Here is a 20,622-nt window from a genome sequence, read left to right as displayed (position 1 = left end):
CTATACCTATATATAAAAATTAAGCAAAATATATAAAACAGATTAAAATTAATTAATTACAATCAAAGGCAAGAGACAGAAATCTTGTCTCTGATAAACTTTTTGTGATATCTATTCCTAAATACTTCACCTTCTTTTTAACTGGACAGCTACTAGAAGAGCTACGGCCGTCACCTGTATGACGTAATCCATTCCAACCGCAGCATAGCGACCGAGCTTGACTACGGGGGAGAACCGCACACAGCCACTTAAAGGAAAACACAACATTTGGAAACAAATGAGAAAGAAACGCGCCACTTTTTACAGAAATCTACGAAAATCCTCTGGACGTAACAGGAATGCATCGGCCAAACGACAGGATACGGAATACGTTTGTGTGGCGTGTCTAACAGTTTGCGTTGCTGTACAACGAGCTTTTGGGGCTAACAGGCTAGCATAGTTGTCGCTAAAACATGGTGGGCAGACACTGAGCGAAAAACCTTCCAGACTCACTCAACTATTCCCGGAGTATGCTGGAAAAATTACTCGGTTTCTATGTGTTATGTTTGGAAGATTATTTTTGGACTTTAAAATAGTTTTTTGTCCATGTTGAAAACTCGCGCACGACCTTTGAAAGTTTTTTTCCTTCATTTTTGACGTTAACCATCCAAGTTCCGTGGGTGAAAAAATATGATTGATTGATGTAGTACGTACTTAACTGAGAATGCACAAGAAACGAGGAGTTTCTTACAAAAAGCACAACTCCTTCGGCAAAGTTACGCGATTCAGAGCATCACCCTCTCATCCATTCATATAAGTTAACAGCGTGAACGCAATGCTCTGTATATAGGCTGCACGAACTCTATTGGAATATAGGAAAACATTACCATGGATAATCCGGAATACATCTCTACCTGTGGTTAATTAATGGCACTTTTCTTACGCTTTGGAGTTAACTTATTTGGACCAGTCCAAGCAAAGCAACACATGGTTTGCTTACCAATCATTTTAGAAGACTTGCAGAGAAAATTACATGGAGACTAAGTGTTGGTCATGCCAAGGAAGGAGTTACCATTGCCAGAGGGTTGGGAAGAGGCCCGAGATTTTGACGGGAAGGTCTATTATATAGACCATATTAATCAAACCACCAGTTGGATTGACCCAAGGGATAGGTATGTGATGAGTACTGCTCGTTCTGGGAATATAAACTTGCTTACTCAGTATACAGAAACATGCTGTGTTCATTACTCATGTGTACAGCTGTGAATCGGTCAATGTGTTCTTATTTAAAGAGAGAGGAGGTCTCCTTAAAATGAACATTTGCTTTTAACGCAGCCTCTGACTGAACAAGATGTAGATTACTTTTTAATTTGGAGTAATAAAGAAAAGCTTTAGCCGAAACTGTTGTTATTGGGAAAGTCATGACTTGTCATGAAAACATAAACAGTCAAAACTAAACTAATATTTATGACAAAGTTTTTTTTTTTAAAGTGAAAACACGTCTGTGCAAAAAACAAACAAACAAAAAGAAACATATTCACAAAAATGTATTCAAATTGTTCACCCAAAATTTAAAAATACACCCATGGTGTAATTGAGGTAAAGTTGGTTTTATATTTGCACACGCTGAGTTTCTCCTTGATTAATATAATTTCAGAAAATTATTGTTTGCAAATTCTGAATAGGGAAATCATATTAGCAGCCAATGACTATCAAAGCACAACACTGTTCAGAGTCAGTTAAATGGTGCTAAAGTCAGAATTATTTGCCCCCCTTTAAATTTTTATTTCTTTTTTTTATGTTTCCTAAAGGATGTTTAATAGAGCAAGGACATTTTCAAAGTTTTTCTGATGTTTTTTTACTTCTGGAGAAAGTCTGATTTGTTTGATTTCAGCTAGAATAAAAGCTGTTTTTAATTTTTTGAAAGCCATTTTAAGGTCAAAATGATTAGCCCCTTTTGAGCTATTTGTGTTTTTAATAGTCTACAGAACACCATTATTTAACTATATCTTTTGCTATTTACCCAACCTGCATAGTTAACCTTATTAACCCAGTTAAGCATTTAAATGTCTTTAAGCTGTATAGAAGTGTCTTGAAAAATATCTAGTACAATATTATTTACTGTCATCATGGCAAAGATAAAATAAATCAGCTATCAGAAAAAGAGTTATTAAAACTATTATGATTAGAAATGTGTTGACAAAAAATATTCTGTCTGTTAAACAGAAATTGAGGAAAAAATAAACAAGGGGGCTAATAATTCTGACTTCAATTGTACATGCGATTTTATACTGAATAATCAAAGTACACATGGTAAACAGTATAGGGAGCATATCACAAGTTGTCACTGAACGAATATGCAAATATAAAACCAACTTTTTCATGGTTTTTCCTCACCCTCAACTTCAAGTCATCATCTGTAAATATGTTTTTCTTTTGTCAGACAAACACAGTTAGTGTAGTTTTACATTTTGGGTAATGGCAAGGGCTGCACAATATTAGGAAAAATATAACGATATTTAATTTTTCTCTGATAAATATTGCGATATGAATGCTTTTTCACAAGATGTTTAGAATAGTATTATTTTACATTTTTCTTGGGAGTCAAATACAGAAATTGAATAACCGGAATGCTAAAAAAATGTTTTTCTTACTTTGTCTTGTTTCTAGTCCAAATATCTAAAAATCTTTGATCAATTTAAAATATTGTTTTGTTTTCACCTTCAGAAAAAAATACTAATAAAAAATCACTAAAACAAGCTGATTTATCTGTAAATGGGGCAAGTAGAATAATCTTATTTTTGCTTTGAAATGTAGACATTTGGACTAGAAATAAGACAAAAATTACAAGTAGGAACCTTGCATAAAATCGCATAAATAATGAATTACAAATGATCTTTGTTACACCTCCAACAGCATTATTTCTTGTGCGCAAAGTTTTAAACTCTTGTAATGCTCACAGTCACAGGTTTTAAAAACACATGCAAATGATAAACTTTTACTCTATATTGGTGAAACTTAGCAGTGACTAGGGCTGTACGATTAAATCGAAATCGAATCGCAATTTGAAACATTGTGATTAGTTATTCGCAAGAGGCTGCAATGTAAAAAAAATATATATGTATACATATATGTATATATGTAAACAAAAATAACGAATAAGGTCTTCAGAACCAGTCCGATATGCTTCAAAAATTAAACATGCTAGACTTTCTGCGATGGTGTCGTGAGGCATCGCAGACATGGTATCGGTTTTGTGAAACTTTGCCACATTACACGAGAAGAAACGATTTAGTCTTGTGTCACGACGTCCATTTGTTTTTTACAACTCCCCATGAAACCCTACGTCAAGGAAATCGTGCCGAAATCATGTGATCTGACCAGGCTCTATAGCTAGCCAATTGAGTGAGCACACTTTCATTCTGCCAAATCAGAATTATGCAATTATGCAACTTATGAACTACACCTACAAAAAAAAAAAAAAAGAAAACGAACAAGAAAGCGCTGACAAGTGGCATTATGCCATCTGCTGCTTCAGAAGCATTAATAGACAAATTAATTAAATAAAAAAGCATTTGTAATAAGGGAATATTTTGGTTTCAAAGTAACACACCAAAAAAAGAGGTCATTGTTTAGAGCGGTTGCAGAATTGTTGCCACAGCTTCCATATTATTGAGCTGAAGCTTAAATTAAATTAAAATCAGATTGGAGCTTGAATTAAATTGAAGTCTCAATTCAAGTGAATTTAAAGTGAAGTCTTCACTTCCTAATCTGCAATTGCCTCTCTGGATATACCACTAACTGTACTCAAAAAAAAAAAAAAAAAAATTTACTAAAATTTTACTAAGAAATTACAAAAAAAAAAAAAATTACTGAATTACTAAAAAAAATTACTAATACTTTCCTTCTTAGACTGTACAGACCTGAAACTTGCCTATAGCACTTATTCATTGTTGCTCTTATAGTTGTGTAAATTGCTTCCTTGTTTTCATTTGTAAGTCGCTTTGGATAAAAGCGTCAGCTAAATGTAAATTGTAAATCAACTAGCAATATCTGTCAAAAAACACAATTAGATATTTTCCCCAAATTGCACAGCCCTAGCAGTGACCTTAAATACCATGTGTACTGCAGCTCTTGCTTAACTATAACTCCAACACAACATTGCATATCTTGCAATGTCACTATTGCTTATGCACACATTGCGATATCGATGCTGAAACCATATATTGTACAGCCCTAGTAGTGGCCATTTTTTTAAGCATTTAAAATCACACAAGTAGTGTGTAAGTGAGGTGCATAACTAACATGCTCTGCGATGGAATTTAGACCAGCTTTGTTCTAGTCTATTGAACAGACTCTTATAGTTTCTCAAATTAGTGGGCCAGCAGTGCGCCTCAACACGCCTCCTTTTATAGACTAGAACGCCTATGGGCGCACATATGAGCGCAAATGCATTTGCTATTTAAACAGCGTAGCGCAAAACGACTCTTGCGCCAAGCTGAAACTAGCAAACAATTGCGTCGCGCCTTGCGCCACATTGCGACGGGTGTATAATAGGCCCTAAATGTCAGGTCATTTGTGATGACTTTGACACTCTTGATGCCTTATAATGCGACAGGAAGTTCAGACTGTCGTGAATGTGCTCAGGAATGTTTTTTGGATTAAACATGTAATGGAAATGATGATCAGTTTCTTGCACAGACTGATTGTTTCACTTCATAAGTCTTAAGAAGCTATCTGTATTCATTTTATTTATTCATTTTGTTTTTTCTGACTTTCAAAGAGCTGGTAGCCATTACTTTGCATTTTAGGAAACACCCACCAGGATTTCAGATGAAATCATTCTTAATATTCTATTGTTAAAAAACAATTGACATTTGCATCTCACGTGTCCTGTGACTGAGTAAAATGTCATTTTTGGCAAAACTAAGTTCTGTCATCACTTGTCTTTCACCTTTTTGGATTTTCTTTCTTCTGTTGAACAACTGTTGAATCTTTAAATAAAAAAAATAAAATAAAAATAAAAAAGTCTTTTTTTCAAATAATATTTTGTTTTGTGTTCAGCAGAAGAAAGAAATCCATATAGCAACCACTTGGGTGTGAGTAAATGGTGGGAATTAGGGAACTATCCCTTTAAATTATCTTGGTTTTATAATATAGCTCAAATCAAGCATTAAAAAACCATCTAAAATGGATGAATTTAGGCTTCATTTCATATTCTCAGTGATGAAATCCTGCTTTGTTTCACCCATGATCAGTGCAGGCTTTACCACATAAGTCCCCCTTTGGACTTTAATACAAAATCTGTGCAGGAATGCTTAAGATTATATTTGAGCATTTTCAAGCTCCACTGGCTTAAGGTTTGGTATGTTCATTGATGGTACACTGGGTGTTTTTTGTTTCTTTCTTTTCCGCCTTTGGATTTTCAGTTATTTACAGCGTGCACAGAAATGGAAAGATGATAGCAATCAGTCTGCATATTTTCCCCCCTTTGTGTGGTGTAACAGGTTTGCCTGTAGCCAGGAAAGTAAGATGGCAGAAAGTTGTAAACAAGTACCTGGGACACATTCCTCAGCTTGAGCGAAGCCCACAGCTGATTCTCTCAAATCCCTTTCACTGCGAGTCAAGGTGCATGATGGGTTCAAAGTGCACCCGAGCTATGCAAACTTTAACAAGAATGCTTTTCAATGCTTGTTCACTTGGTATAGGAGCTGTATAGGTTGTCGAAGGTTTAGGATACGTAAAAAAAAGTTGTCATTAACTCAAAAGTCAAGTGAATTTTTGTTTGTGAAGCATGAAGATATTTGAACAAAAGGGGTTTTGTTTGTTGTTGTTTTTTCACATATTTGGAACATGTAGTAAAAAAAAAACTTCTTTTAAAAAGCAACGTCTATAATGAGAGAAAAATAGGAGTTAGATCACGAAAAGGGCAAGTTTATTGACGAGACTTTTTTTATTAATAAATATTATTCAGAAGATCATAATTCACACTCATTAAATAATGGCTTCGTGCAGTTTTTTTTAAACACTCTTTTAGATATACAAAACACATTTCATTATACAAAAAACATTTCGACACAATGCCTTCCTCAGTGTGTCAATAATAACATTAATAATATAAGATTTTTTAGAAAAAGATTCTATTTTAGATTTAGCCTGCTCCACAAAGAAATAAATCAGTGTTACTTGTGGAAAAAAACATATTCTGTATTTGTAATTAATGACAACAGAACATGAGTTACTCTACAAATATATGTTTTATTATCGCAAAAATAAAAACAAAAAAAAGCACACTTACTAAAAAATATATTTGTTTTTTTAATGTAGGCCGCTCCACAATTCACACATTATTGTCTGGCTAGTTTCTGTCCTCTTCTTATGCTAAAAAGGCAGTGATGGTCCAATATTACAGATCATTATCACCTATAAAGACGTGAGAAACAGGCCATCAGTATATTGTAAACCAGTAAGTTAAAATATTCCTTCCCAGTTATCAAAGAAATAATTCTGTGACTTCATTATAGTTTTGTAACTATTAAACTGTTTTAAATTCAAAATTAAACTAAATACATCAGTGTAAAACCTATAAATGGTGGAAAAACATATTCTGTGATTATGTACCTGGTCTCCACTTTTGCCATGACCTCTTTTGGCTTTATTAAACTTATTCCTCAGGTTTTTCCAAACATTTTAACAAAAACTTTCTACTTTCTCACTGCTGTTGCTATTCCTAGCCAAGAATTATTGATCATCTGGTTATTTCTCAGATCATGGGTCAGAAGATGTGTGTACAGTCAGACTGTTTCAGCAAAAATCTCCTCAAAGTGGTTCATATTCAACTCAAATCAGTTGTTGCGGCGCGTGCGCTGTTCGCTTGAATCTTAAAAAGTGCCCTACGCACCGCCAGCACGCACCCAAAGCGAACCTCTGCAAACTCCCCGATTATGTCACATTCGCCGCACGCACTCAAGCGAACAAGCAGACGCATCGAGTATGAACCAGGTATAAGGCTGTGCGCTTAAGCAAAATCGAATCACAATCGCAATTTGAAACGTTGCCATAACCTAATCGTAAAATGCTGTGACATGAAATGTATATGTATTATTTAATTTTACTCGCCCAGAGTAAATGCGTGTCTGCCGTCTATGTGTTACGGTGTCACTAGCGAATTGAGTGAGCACTTTTTATGTTCTGCCCAATCAGAATTGTGCAACCAAACTATGCGCGGGATAATGGCATCTGCTTTTTCAGAAGCATTAAAAGACAAATTAATATCAAAGAAAAACAGGACATCAGTAATATGGGAATTTTTTTTTATATTCGAAGTACAGACACAGATACCAAACAAAAACAGGTAATTTTTAAGAGCTGTCGCAGAATTGTTGCTACGGTAAAAGCTTGTCGCAATATATGTCAGAAAAATCCCGAAATCTCACAGCTCTAGACACGACTGAAGTAACGCACTTTTTTCGGTCAAAGTTGAAATTTTTTAACTACGAGCGCATAATGATAAAAACAAGAGGCGCAGCAGGCGATTAAAATGCAAGGCACGCAGGGCGCATTAGCAGGGTGCAAAACCATTAGTAAACCATTTAAAAGATGCACCACTCAACGCAAAAAACACATTCAGTGTGATCGACCACTTGGGCTGTGTTCACACCAAACATGGAGGAAGCGTAAAGCGCGAGTGATTTACATGTTAAGTCAATGCAAAGATGCGAAATGACATCCTGCGGCACGATACGCACGTATGGCGTGACACGAATGACCTGATGCGCGTGAATGACACGGCACAAATTGAGCGTTTTGCGCATTTAAATTGCGCAAATTGCTCAAATTAGAAATTATGAACTTCAGCGGACATTCGCGCTGCATTAACCAATAAAGAGCTTGCTATTGTGGGTGCGTGATTATGACATAGTGCCTGTTGTTGATGTCCCGGGGAGAAATTCTTCTGCCTACACCGTCAACGGTTCATCAAACTGGGCTCGGCTCAGTCAGAAGCACCGCTGAAAGCTTCTGTCATCCAGGGATAGTTTCTGGAGGAGTTTATGGGCTCACAGAGGATGATCCTCTGAAAGGATCTAGTGGACTCAGACATGTCTCCAGATGAATTAATGCTGTTTTTCAGCCTTCATAAAGCACATAAACAAAGTTATTGTCTGAATAAAATCCATGTTAGCCATTTAGCAACAAAGCTATAGTCATGGGGCAGACAGACGCCCTGCCGATGACACGAATCCGCATCTTTTGTGAAGTAAACTTGATGCGCAAATGAAGCGAGTAAACGCAAATATTCACGCCTATATTCACACTCGAATAGCATGATTTATCCGCGTGTTCCACGTCTAGTGTGAACGTGGCATTACAATACTGTTTTACATGTACATACTATATACTTATCATTGTATTGCATACATTTAGTAATAACCAGTGACAGGAGAAACAGCTTTTCAAAAAAAAAAAAAAAATTACCAATTGATTCTTTGCTAAGCCACACCCGACAACCTCCACACACCAATCGTGGCACAGCAACTGTAGCTATGTGAAGGAGGTCTGTCAATCTGAGCACTTGCAATCAATCAATATACTTCACCCGCAGTTGTTTTTCAGTCATTAATAACCCTCATGTCCATGTCAGAGCAACAATTCACTGATGTTTTTGTCTGTCTACCCCTCATTTTGCATGTTCCCATGAAGAGGTAGGGGTGTCCCAATTCTCCTGTAGGGGTAGATAGCCCTTAGAACGAAGATCTTCAGGACCACACTCGAAACCAAGGGGTGAGGAAATTTTGTAGAATACACCAGCCACAATGGCAGGATCGTTGCATCCAGAAGTAAGAAGTTGCACAAATTTGTAATTTTTGTCAATATTACGAATTTTATAACAAGCACATGTTTTAATACACTTATAACCACATTCACGTTTTACCGTCATGCTTTAAAAAAATGGCTAAAATAAAAACCACTAAATTTCGCTATATATATCCCATAATAATAACGCCTGTACAGCAGTCCCACAACATTCTGACACTCCACACTCGAATACGCTGTCAGAAAAGTCTAGTGGCTGGGATTGAGCTTTTACAGTGTTTGCTATAATGTTAATGTTGTTTTTGTGTGTTTACATAGCTATAGATCACATAGAATATGGCCACTGTGTAAATGCGCAGTACAGTTACGATCTTATTGCCACATTTGATTGTTCTGATAAAGTATTAATAATATATGCTTTCAGTGATCTCCTGAAGATAAATACCAAAAAATAACACAACTGGAATAACTACAGCAGTCGCAATCGTCTGATCTCATATGAAGTAAGAGATTGCGATGTCATATGATGACTTGTATGGGTGTTGTAGTGGTGTCTCATTTCTTAGGGGTAAATTTTGAAGCCATTTCCCTTCACATTCGGTTTTAAGGGCCAAGGGGAAGGGGAAAGGGTATGGGTACAAGTTAGAATTGAGATTGAGCCTTAATTTACTTAAGTACTAAGTAAAAGGCATAGTTCACCCAAAACAATTTTCATCATTTACGCTTACTTCACTTTTTCCAAAGCGGTTTATGTTTTTTTTTTTTATTCTGTTGAACACAAAAGAAGACATTTTGAAGAAAGCTGGAAACCTGTAACCAATGACTTCCACAGTATTTGTTTTTCCCACTATGGAAGTCAATTGATAGAGGTTTTTAGCTTTCTTCAAAATATATTTTGTGTTCAGCAGAATAAAGAAACTTGTGAAGATTTGAAACCACATAAGGGTGAGTAAATGGAGAGCATTTATTTATTTTTTTTGCTGAAATGATGCAGAAAAATGAACGACAGTCGAGGAACTGTTCAGAAACAATAGGCGAGGCGTAGCAGACGTTTCCGTGCTCATGCCTGGTCGGCTGGTCTTTCTTGCACAGTGTGATGCATCAAAGGCGCTGATTAAAAATGACAAATATTTCAAATCCTGACCCAAAACTGTCATCAGACCCACCTTCCCCCCCATTCCCAGCATGCATGTCTCAGACGGCTGCTTCTCCACTGCTGAGCAACAGTTCGTTGACGGCGCATTCTGATGTTTGTAGCTGTACTTGGTAATGAATTCCCATCTGACAGCCTTTTTGTAGCAATGCACAGAGCCGCTGAGGTGTTGCGTGCCCTCTAGTCATTAAATAATACTAATAATGTACTGCTTGGGATTGTTAGAGAATCGAAGGTTTTGGTTTGGTAATATATATTTATAAATGTGTTTTTTTAGTGAAGGTCTTAATGTAGTAGCTGTTTGTGTAGCTGAATTTATTATTTTTTTTTATATATGTTATAGTTCCAGCAGAGCAGTTTTTCTAATTAACTTTCCAGAAGATTGTTTCAGAAGGAAGTGCTTGCTGGACTAAAACAGATTTGTGTTACTTAATTAACCTTTTTTTCTGTAAAGAAACATTCTATACTGCAGAAAGCCAACAGTACAAATTTAAATACTCATGCACGTATGCACGCACGCACGCTCACACAGTAGAGTGTGACTTTGTGAAAGGTTTTGATTATATATTTGAAATGATAAATTATCATAATATATTTACTGCATTGTTATTTTTATGCCACGATTTGTAATTGTAGCAACAGTAATAATCATCAAACAATATAAATTTATTCATTCGTTTTCAACCGATTTTCCGGGGTCGGGTTGCGGGGGCAGCAATCTTAGGCCCCGTTTACACTAGTGCGTTTTAGTTTTAAAATGGCGTTTTAGAATGAAAACGATGCGCACACTAGCTTTTCACCCAGCGTTTTTGAACAGCTCTCCGTCTACATTAAAACGGAGAAAACGCACATCACGTGAGCACACACACACACACAGACACACACACTCTGGCATGCGCTGCACTGTGCTTTGAGCACATACCCATATGAGAGCTGTGCATGTCAGACTGTTCCTTAAGGATCTCCCGTTGGATCTAATCTCACTATATTTGTTAAACGTGATATTTAATTCACCTTATTGTCTCTTTCTGACAACATATTCCCCGACTTTGGTCTTTTGAATCTATTACTTGTTCTCAGCTAATGTTTTTTGGTTGAGCGCAAGTATAAGTTAGGTTAATATCTTAATGTCACTGCGGACACAGATTCTGCACAGTTGACTGATTGCTTGCTTTTATTTTCTCTATTATATAAACTTATTGTACGTTATACTTTTTAAATGGCCATTATTTATTATTAAAACTGATATTCAGTAAAAGAGAGGGTTTGTTTTGTATTTTCACTGAAAATGAGATGAGGCAGTGATGTTATAGGCTCTGTTTTGTTATAAATATGCATGAAGATGACGCTTATATGCAGCTACACGAAGCCTCAACATTTTTGATGTCTGTTAAGTTTCTAATATCAAAATAAAAATAGGCAGTTCTTCACATCATGTTTTCATTTTATTGACAGTGAAACAGCATAGCCAGGGTGATGTGAATGACTTCATAAAGTACACTCCGGAGCCTGTTTACCATATCAAACTTGCCAAGTCTGAATTTACATGGAGATGATGCAGTACTGAACTGTGTGTGGGCTACTTAAAATTGAGGAAAAGCCCCAATCAGACAGGCGAATGTCTGCAGCCCCGCCTACGTTTTCAGATGTTTCTGTTTTTCCAGACACTTTCTCCGACTCCTTTGGGGGTATCCCGAGGTGTTCCCAGGCCATCCAAGAGTGCCTCCAGCGTATCCTGGGTCTTCCACGGGGCCTCCTCCAGGTGGGACATGCCTGGACATGCCCTAGGTAGGCGTCCAGGGGGCATCCGAAACAGATGCCCGAGCCACCTCAGCTGACTTCCCTCGATGTGGAGGAGCAGTGGCTCTATTCCGAGCTCATCCCGGGTGACAGAGCTCCTCACCCTATCTATAAAGATGCGCCCTGCCACCCTGGGAAGGAAACTAATTTCGGCTGCTTGTATCCGAGATCTTGTCCTTTTGGTCATGACCCAAAGCTCATGACCATAGGTGAGAGTAGGAACGTAGATTGACCGGTAAATTGAGAGCTTTGCCTTCCGACTTAACTCCCACTTTATCACATTGGACTGGTACATCAACCGCATTACAGCTGCCGCTGCACCAATCATGCTGTCAATCTCACATTCCGTAAGGACTTTCCTCCAGCCTGGAGATGGCAAACCACCTTTTTCCGGTGGAGCACCATGGCCTCGGACTTGGAGGGGCTAATTCTCATTCCAGCCACGTCACACTCGGCAGCAAACCGCCCAAGTGCATGCTGAAGGTCCATGTTCGATGAAGCCAACAGAACAACATTGTCTGCGAATAACAGAGATGAGATCCTGTGGTCCCCAAACTTTACCCCCTCCAGTCCAAGGCTGCACTTTGAAATTCTGTCCATAAAAATTATGAAGAGAATTGGTGACAAAGGGCAGCTTTCCGGAGTCCAACATGCACTGGAAACAAGTCTGACTTATTGCCGGCAATGTGAACCAGACTCCTACTCTGTTCATACAGGGAAGAGGCGGCCCTTAACAGAGCGCTTCTGACCCCATCCTCCTAGAGCACCCTCCACAGAATGCCACGGGGGACATGGTCAGATGCCTTCTCCAAGTCCACAAAACACATGTGGACTGGTTGGGCATACTCCCATGAACCCTCGAGCAGCCTGGTAAAGATTTAGAGCTGGTCCAGTGTACCACAGCATGGACGAAAATTGCATTGTTTCTCATGGTTTCAACCATTGGCTGGATAACCCTGGCTTAGACTTTCCCAGGGAGGCTTATAAGTGTGATTTCCCCCTATAGTTTGCGCACACCCTCTGCTCCCCCTTCTTAAAAATAGGAACCACCAATACATTACATATTTGAAATAACCAATAAAATTAAACAACCGTTTCATTTCTATATGTTTGAATCAAACAAAATCTGCATTTTTTCAGGTTGCGCAAGCTAGTGCGCATGCGCACTCGAAAGGAACAAGATCATGACTTCAACCTCATTTATGGTCGTTCTACACATGCTCATCCTCTGGATTATGATCGTCTGATCACACTGCTCTTCTGAAGTAATTCACAACTTGATCTTGATGGTGAATCTCTTCCAGAAATGACAGCGACTCTGTTTACAAGTTTGTGGGTGTTTGAGTAGTTGCTGTCATTTTGATGTGCGTTTGATAGGACGGACTGTACCTCACTTTCATTCCCTACAGATTACAAAACCAAAAAAAAAAAACAGTTGTTTTCAAGTATAGTTGGTTAATTTGCCCTATTCTAATATATTTCTTATAAATGTGAAGCAAGTACTGGCTGAGACTCCAGTGAGTTTATTGACCACAAAAAACGTAGTAAAAGCAGACGTCTGGTCCAAGCTTTTCCCCCAGAGAAACGCAAGTCTATAGCTATTAATGATTGGCTACTGTACTTGTAGGTGTGGCTTCATTCACCATATTGACTATTAAACTTTTCCTCATACAAAACTATACGAGTGACATGTAGGCCTGTCACAATAATGAGCCCAACATGTTTATGATATTCGTATATTCTGATTCCAGTGCCTATTTTTGAAATTGTCAAAATGACTATAACTCAATGAAATATTCTTAAGAATAAAATAATATGTGTTCTTTGGAAGAGTGTACTTGCATTATGATGCTATTATAGTGTTAATATGGTCTTAAAACTACAATAATGTTATTTATTGCAAAAAAACTTTGTTGCTATATTTCCTATCAGCAAAAATAAATATTGTGACAGGCCTATTGACATGTATTGTGTATTCTATAGAGATCTCAGATCTCTCCAGAGATGTTCTATAGGGTTTAGGTCTGGGCTCTGACTGAGCCACTCAAGGACATTCACCGAGTTGTTGTGAAGCCACTCCATTGATATTTTGGCGGTGTGCTTTGGGTCATTGTCCTGCTAGAAGATGAACTGTTGCCCCAGTCTGAGGTCAAGAACACTCTGAAGCAGGTTTTCATTCAGGATGTCTCTGTACATTGCTGCATTTATCTTTGCCTCTATCCTGACTAGTCTTACAGTTCCTGCTGCTGAAAAACATCCCCACAGCATGATGCTGCCACCACCATGCTTTACTGTAGGGATGGTATTAGCCTGGTGATGAGCGGTGCCTAGTTTTCTCCAAATGTGTAACGCCTGGCATTCACTCCTAAGAGTTCAATTTTAGTCTCATCAGACCAGAGAATTTGTTGTGTTTCTTATGGTCTGAGAGTCCTTCAGATGCCTTTTGGCAAATTCTAGGTGGGGAGGGGCTTCAGTCTGGCCACTCTACCATACAGGCCTGATTGGTGTGTTGCTGCACAGATGGTTGTCCTTCTGCAAGTTTCTCCTCTCTCCACAGAAGAACGCTGGAGCTCAGACAGAGTGACCATCGGGTTATTAGCCCCTTTTACACATACAAACCTTTCCGGAAAATTACCGACAATTTTCCGGAAAGGTTGTATGTGTGAACAGGTCCTTTTTGAAAATACCGGTAAATTCGTTCCGGCTATTTTCCGGAAAGAGAAGTTGTAACATTACCGGCAATTTGCCAGAATGCTGCGCTGTGTGAATGCAGAAGGAAGATTGCTGGAATACGCGCGTGCACGTCTAGAACCTGCTGACGTGAGACGTCTGCTTTAGCCAATCACAACAGTCAGACGCATTTACGTCTGCGCAGTTTATGAGAATTAAAGCCTTTGAATATTTTTCCAGACACATTTAGCTGCTAGAAGTTAGTCAGATCACGTTTATATGTTCTTCTTAATGCGAACTGTGTAAATAATCATCGATGAGATGCTTATGATAAGCCGTTGTTTGTTTACCTTCAAGCTTTGCGTGTGCCTGTGAAACAGCCTGTGAGCGCCTGCAAACGCACATATTATGAACATCTCGACATGCGAAAGTGATCCTGCGAAAGTTGTTCACAATATTGATCATCCACAGAGTTTGTAATTTAGTCAAATGTTTACAAATACAAGCGCAGCCGTTTAAAGCTCATTTGTAGTGAATGATGTCAGAATTTACCGGTATTTTGGAATGGATGTGTGAATGCTCTTTTTCGGAAAATTTCCGTAACGTCCTCGCCTGTGTGAACAGCACTATTGACTACCTCCCTGACTAAGGCCCTCCTCCCTTGATCACTCAGTTTAAATGGTCGACCAGCTCTAGGAAGAGTCCTGGTTGTTCCAAACATCTTCCACCTACGAATAATGGAGGCCACTGTGCTCATTGGAACTTTCAGAGCAGCAGAATTTCTTCTGTAACCTTCCCCAGCCTTGTGCCTCAAGACAATCCTGTCTCAGAGGTCTACAGACAATTTCTTTGTCTTCATGCTTGGTTTGTTCTTTGCCATGCACTGTCATCCCTGGGACCTTATATAGACAGGTGTATGCCTTTTCAAATCATGTCCAATCAACTGAATTTACCACAGGTGAACTCTAATTAAGCTGCTGAAACATCTCAAGAATGATCAGTGGAAACAGAATGTACCTGAGCTCAATTTAGAGCTTCACGGCAAAGACTGTGAATACTGATGTACATGTGATTTTTCAGGTTTTTTATTTTTTAATAAATTTGCAACAATTAAAAATATATTTTCACATTGTCATAATGGTGTATTGTGTGTAGAATTTTGAGGAAACAAATTAATTTAGTCCATTTTGGAGTAAAGCTGTAACATAAAAAAATGTGGAAAAAGTGAAGCGCTATGAATATTTTCCAGATGCGCTGTATACTGTGTGTGTATAGAAATTCAAACCTGTAAAAAACATCTTAGATGTAAAAGGATGGTTGATAAAGACATTCCAAACAGTGTTTCTAGAGATATTCTGATTTTCATGTGCTTTTCTAACTTTTCACTTAAATTGTTTCTGATTATGTCATTTGTCAATAATAAAAAGCTAATGGAATTTAAACTTTTAAATCTTCCTCTTGTACTAGAATGAAAACATCATTTGTTTTGTATCTGTTAGCAAAGTTGCGAGCTTAAAAGCCCAACCACATAAATGCAGTGAAAGCATTCCTGTGGCCTGCCCTCAAGCACCACACCAGGCAGAGCGGTTTTGTTTTGCTTCAGTGTGTGACATGCTGAAAACATGCGCTCAGGTAAATGGAATGTTATCGGGCTCTGTCTGATAGGAGTGTGGCTGTCGTCGGGGTGTAGCAGTGCGCTTTTATTGTCGGACCTTGAGCACGGCGCACTGCTAAGCCGGAGCCTCATAAATGACTTTGGGAATTTATGGAGTGCCCTGAATGAAAGTGTCTGACTCATGGTTTAGCTATGTGTTTGTACTCGGCTTGTCGCTTTGTCATTTTGCATTAGACCGTGGGTCCTAGCTCTTCAAGAGGAGAACCAGAGACTAGAAGTGGCCCATGTGGGTAAAAATGTAATGTCATGTTATTTCTGGAAAAAAATAGATGTTTATAGAGTGGATGGTACATTGAAACACAGATTTAAAACACAAGCGTATCAGTGTAAATGGGGCCAAATGTACATTCAAATGTACAGAGAATAAGATTCAACGTAACAGTGAAATATACTGTTTTTACTCATTTAATCTTGTAAGGCTATGACACCAAAATCTTACAAAGACAAGTCGGTAACAGAGAATGAACAATCTATATAGCCACATTACACCAGAACAAAGACTACAAAAATTGTGTAATCAACTATTGAATTTACTACAGATTTCCAGATATATGAATGCTTTTATATTAGTATTTTAATAATAAATGCATATATTACTGTGTAAATAAACAATGAAATAGCAATATTTTAGAATTATATGCAAGTAGGGTTTCATTCCAATCATCTTGCAGCTGTCTGCAGTAAATGAGTGCATGCTGTTGTCTTCCCCCAGTCGATTCGAGACTTTCAAAGAGGGTGAAACTGAACTAGCTCCGTTTTCATGTTATGAATAATGAAACTGTGCTGAGAGACCCCCACTGGCCTGTTCTAAATTTAACTCGGAGAAAAGAAACTTCTACGACGCAACAAAAGACCACAGCTGCAGTAGGAAACACTCTTATTCTCATTCCATCATTCTCCATACACGCTGACAGTTCATCTGAAGGCCTGTCATTAATCTCTGGCCTCAATCCTGCATATCTGGCATCTTTATGCACAAGAAAAACCCAAAATCCCAATCCCAAAGCATGCTGTTGAGATTTGCGCATTACCGAGATTTGGAATGAACTGAATGAATATGTTGAAATGCCCTGCTTCTTGGAGTGAAACTCAAGTTAAGACTTGATACGTATCTTGATACTGAATCAAACATCATAGAGACGGTTCACTTGCATTACTAATGAGAAAAATTGCAACGCTCAGTAAAGCCTCCACTGCAAAAGAAGCCCCGCGTTCAGGTTGAAATAGCCAATTGTCAATATTTATATATATATATATATCTTTGGGTTATGTAAGGTCAATTCAATTTAATAAAAATAAAACGCCACCCTACCTAGAGTTTGTCTTTATTTACATTAACCCAGCAACCCAAACGTTGGGTTAACTTTATATCTGAACCAATGTTATGTTAAATATGGACAAACTCAACGTCTAGTTAAGTTCTTCAATTAAATTTATTTGACCTTTTAGCCTAATTGTTATGTCCAATTTAGATTTTTATTTATTGACTTAAAACAACCCTTTCTAAAGTAAGTCAATTAAATTTAATTGGAATGACGTAACCCAACATTGAGGTTGTCCTTTTTTGACCAAATGTTGGATTAACTGTATATTTGGTGCAGTTTTGGTTTAGATGAGGACAAACTCAACTTCGGATTTGGAAGTTTTCAGTTAAATCTAAAATAACCCTGGCTAAAGTACATCAATTAAATTTAATCGAAAAACTTAACCCAACATTGAGTTGTGCTTATTTGGCCAAACATTGGGTTAAAGGCTGATTTATACTTCTGCTTTAAGTGCACACATATTGTCTGGTGAAGCCTTCTCATGGTCGCATGGCCCTCGCTGTGGCTGACACCGGCGCTGACGCGCACCTGTTGAAAAATGTAACTACACGTCACAACGACTGAACCAGTGTTGGGGTAAATAAAGACAAACTCAACGTTGGGATAAGTTCTTCAATTAAATTAAGTTGACATTTTTACCCAATTGTTGGGTTAGTCTATTTCTGACCCATATTTGTTGTGTTAAAACAACCCTGTCTAAATTAATTGAATTTAATTGAATTAAAAAACTTAACACAACATTGAGTTTGTCCTTGTTTGACCAAACCTTGGGTTACCAGCTTGAATATATTATATTTACAGAGATATAATATTATATGTCTGTAAATATCATTAGTGTGAAAAGGAACAATAGTTGTTGGCGTCATCTTGCCCCGTAGCGTTCATTTTACCTAGAAACTGCAGTCGAGCGCATGTTGAGGTACATTTTTGTGGTTTTACAAAATTGTAGGCTGTGTTTCCAATGAGCCCATGTGTTGAAAAAGATGTATTTGTATTGTAAGTGAAAGTAATGTGACACTTTGTGGTTGTCTAACATTACTGGATCATGTTCACAGTTCATGCGATGATAAGATCACAATAAGAACTCGTTCAAATTCACCGAAATCATTTGACAAGAGCTGGTTAAAAGTCATTACAGTATAGTTTAGAAAACGATTTTAGAGAAAGACTTTAATGCAGCGTTTGTTTATGTTCGTTCGCCATTTGGTTCGATTTTTGGTTTCTCATGCAATTTATTTGTGAGGCTTACAGTGTGACATTTTTGGTGGAAATGGTTTAATCCTTTTAATATGCTTCACAAATCAGATTTAATATGGAATGTTCCTGATAATCCTAAGAGCACAGGGCTGAATTGATTGCATAACCATGCTGATGGACGTAACGGCATCAGAAAATACTGCTCTTAATGTATTAAAGTAGAAATATTTGATATTGAGAAATCCTGCTGCACAAAAACAATGCCTGAAGTAACAGGTTGAGGTTGCAGCATAACTGTTTTCAACATTAATACCATAACTAAATGTTTGGTGAGCAGCAAATCAGCGTGTTAGAATGATTCTGAAAGATAACATGGGCTCCTGTGATTTATGCCATGTGGAAAACCGTTATGTTTGGCAAATTGATGATGAGTAAATCAGAACTTGGACTGTACATTTAATCACATTGTGATGTGGACTACTTTTCATGCTTTTGATTTGTGTCTGGCTAAATGGATGTCACCTGTTAGATAGCTGTTTTCAAAAAAGTTGTGTTATTGTATAAGTTTGTACAACAAATGTACTCATGAATTACTGTATTCATGAACACTTCACAATCAGTTTAGTTTAACTTGAAGGTATTAGGCGACATGGTGGCTCAGTGTTTAGCACTGTCACCTCGCAGCAAGCAGGTCATTGTTTCGAGACCCGGCCGGTCCAATTCTGTTTGAAGTTCATATGTTATTCCCATGTTCGTGTGGGTTTCCTCCTGGTGCTTCGGTTTTTCCCACTATCCAAATATGCGCTATAGGAGAATTGAATAAAGTAAATTGGCCGCAGTGAGTGTGTATAAATGTTTTCCAATACTGGCTTGCAGCTGGAAGGGCATCCTGCGTAAAACATATTCTGGGTGAGTTGGTGGTTCATTCACCTGCCACCCCTGATGAATGAAGGGACTAAGCCGAAGGAAAATGAATGAATAAATATAGGTAAAGTATTAAAGGAATATTATTATTTTTCAGTAGACTATAGGTAATCTCAAGTTAATGAAGTGTCGATAATCGGTTTCAAGGTTTTTAGGTTTCATGGTTTTGAAAAGTCAAGGTTTTAAAACAGCCGAAAAAAATCAGTCATAACGTGCCTAATGTATATCTAAAGGCTTTTTTATTGTGACATTGTGTTGCAAAAGTCAATGGTTTATTTTAATTAATTAGACTGACATGTTTTGTAAAATTGTAAATGAAACACTATATTGTGTTCAATGGGGAAAAATGGCTTGTTTTTTACACAGACATTTAAAAATAACTTTTTTTGGAGGAGTAATCACAACAGTCAGTTATCATTAGGCTTAGGCCGGTATATGATTCTGACAGTATGATAACCTTGGAAAAAATATCACGGTTTCACAGTAAAAAAACAAAATCTTCTTTCCCCTTTGAACACAATATATTTTATTTTGAGAAACATGTCAAATGTTATGGAACAGTAAACATGTCTGGCTAAATAGTTCAAATGAATCATCAATTTCTGCTGTCTTTAATAATTTCAAAAACATAGATTTCTGTACAATTTAAAAATGGCATTTTTGCATATCCCTCTTTCGGATAAGACTTTAAAACAATGTCTTGACTCTCTGTGGTCATTAAAAATCTCAGGATGTCATTCGAAAAGAGTAGGGGTTTACCCTGGCATCCTGGCCAAATCTGCCCACTGGCCTCTGTCCATCATGGCCTCCTAACAATTTGCCATATCATAATTGGCTTCATCACTCTGTCTCCTCTCCACCAATCAGCTGGTGTGTGGGGTGCGGTCTGGCGCAAAAAGGCTGCCGTCGTGTCATCCAGGTGGATGCTGCACACTGGTGGTGGATGAGGAGAGTGCCCAGAAAAGCACTACATAAATGTAAGGAATTATTATTATTATTATAATTATTAAAACTTTTCTGCTGGAGATGCTGTTGTCCTAAAATACTAAAAAAAAAAGAAAGAAAAGAATTTCGCACACGTACCT

At 37.6% G+C, this 20,622-nt stretch overlaps 1 protein-coding gene across 10 annotated transcripts in view; it reads left to right on the top strand.

The window, feature by feature from the left end:
* The first annotated feature begins 206 nt into the window (after positions 1 to 206).
* The window catches only part of wwc1 (WW and C2 domain containing 1), a 462,139-nt gene continuing 441,723 nt past the window's right edge, over positions 207 to 20,622 (top strand). For all 10 annotated transcript variants that reach the window (XR_015520523.1, XR_015520517.1, XR_015520519.1 and 7 more), the window contains exon 1: positions 207 to 1,151. Coding sequence is in view for 1 of the 10 variants with exons in the window: in XM_087301746.1 (XP_087157872.1) it covers positions 1,033 to 1,151 (119 nt within the window). In the remaining 9 variants the exon portion in view is untranslated. The remainder of the gene's footprint in view (positions 1,152 to 20,622) is intronic.

This window comes from Danio rerio, chromosome 21 (genome assembly GCF_052040795.2).
Source record: "Danio rerio strain M-AB ecotype USA chromosome 21, GRCz13ab, whole genome shotgun sequence".
NCBI lineage: Eukaryota > Metazoa > Chordata > Actinopteri > Cypriniformes > Danionidae > Danio > Danio rerio.
This window is presented reverse-complemented; position numbering and strand designations above follow the sequence as displayed.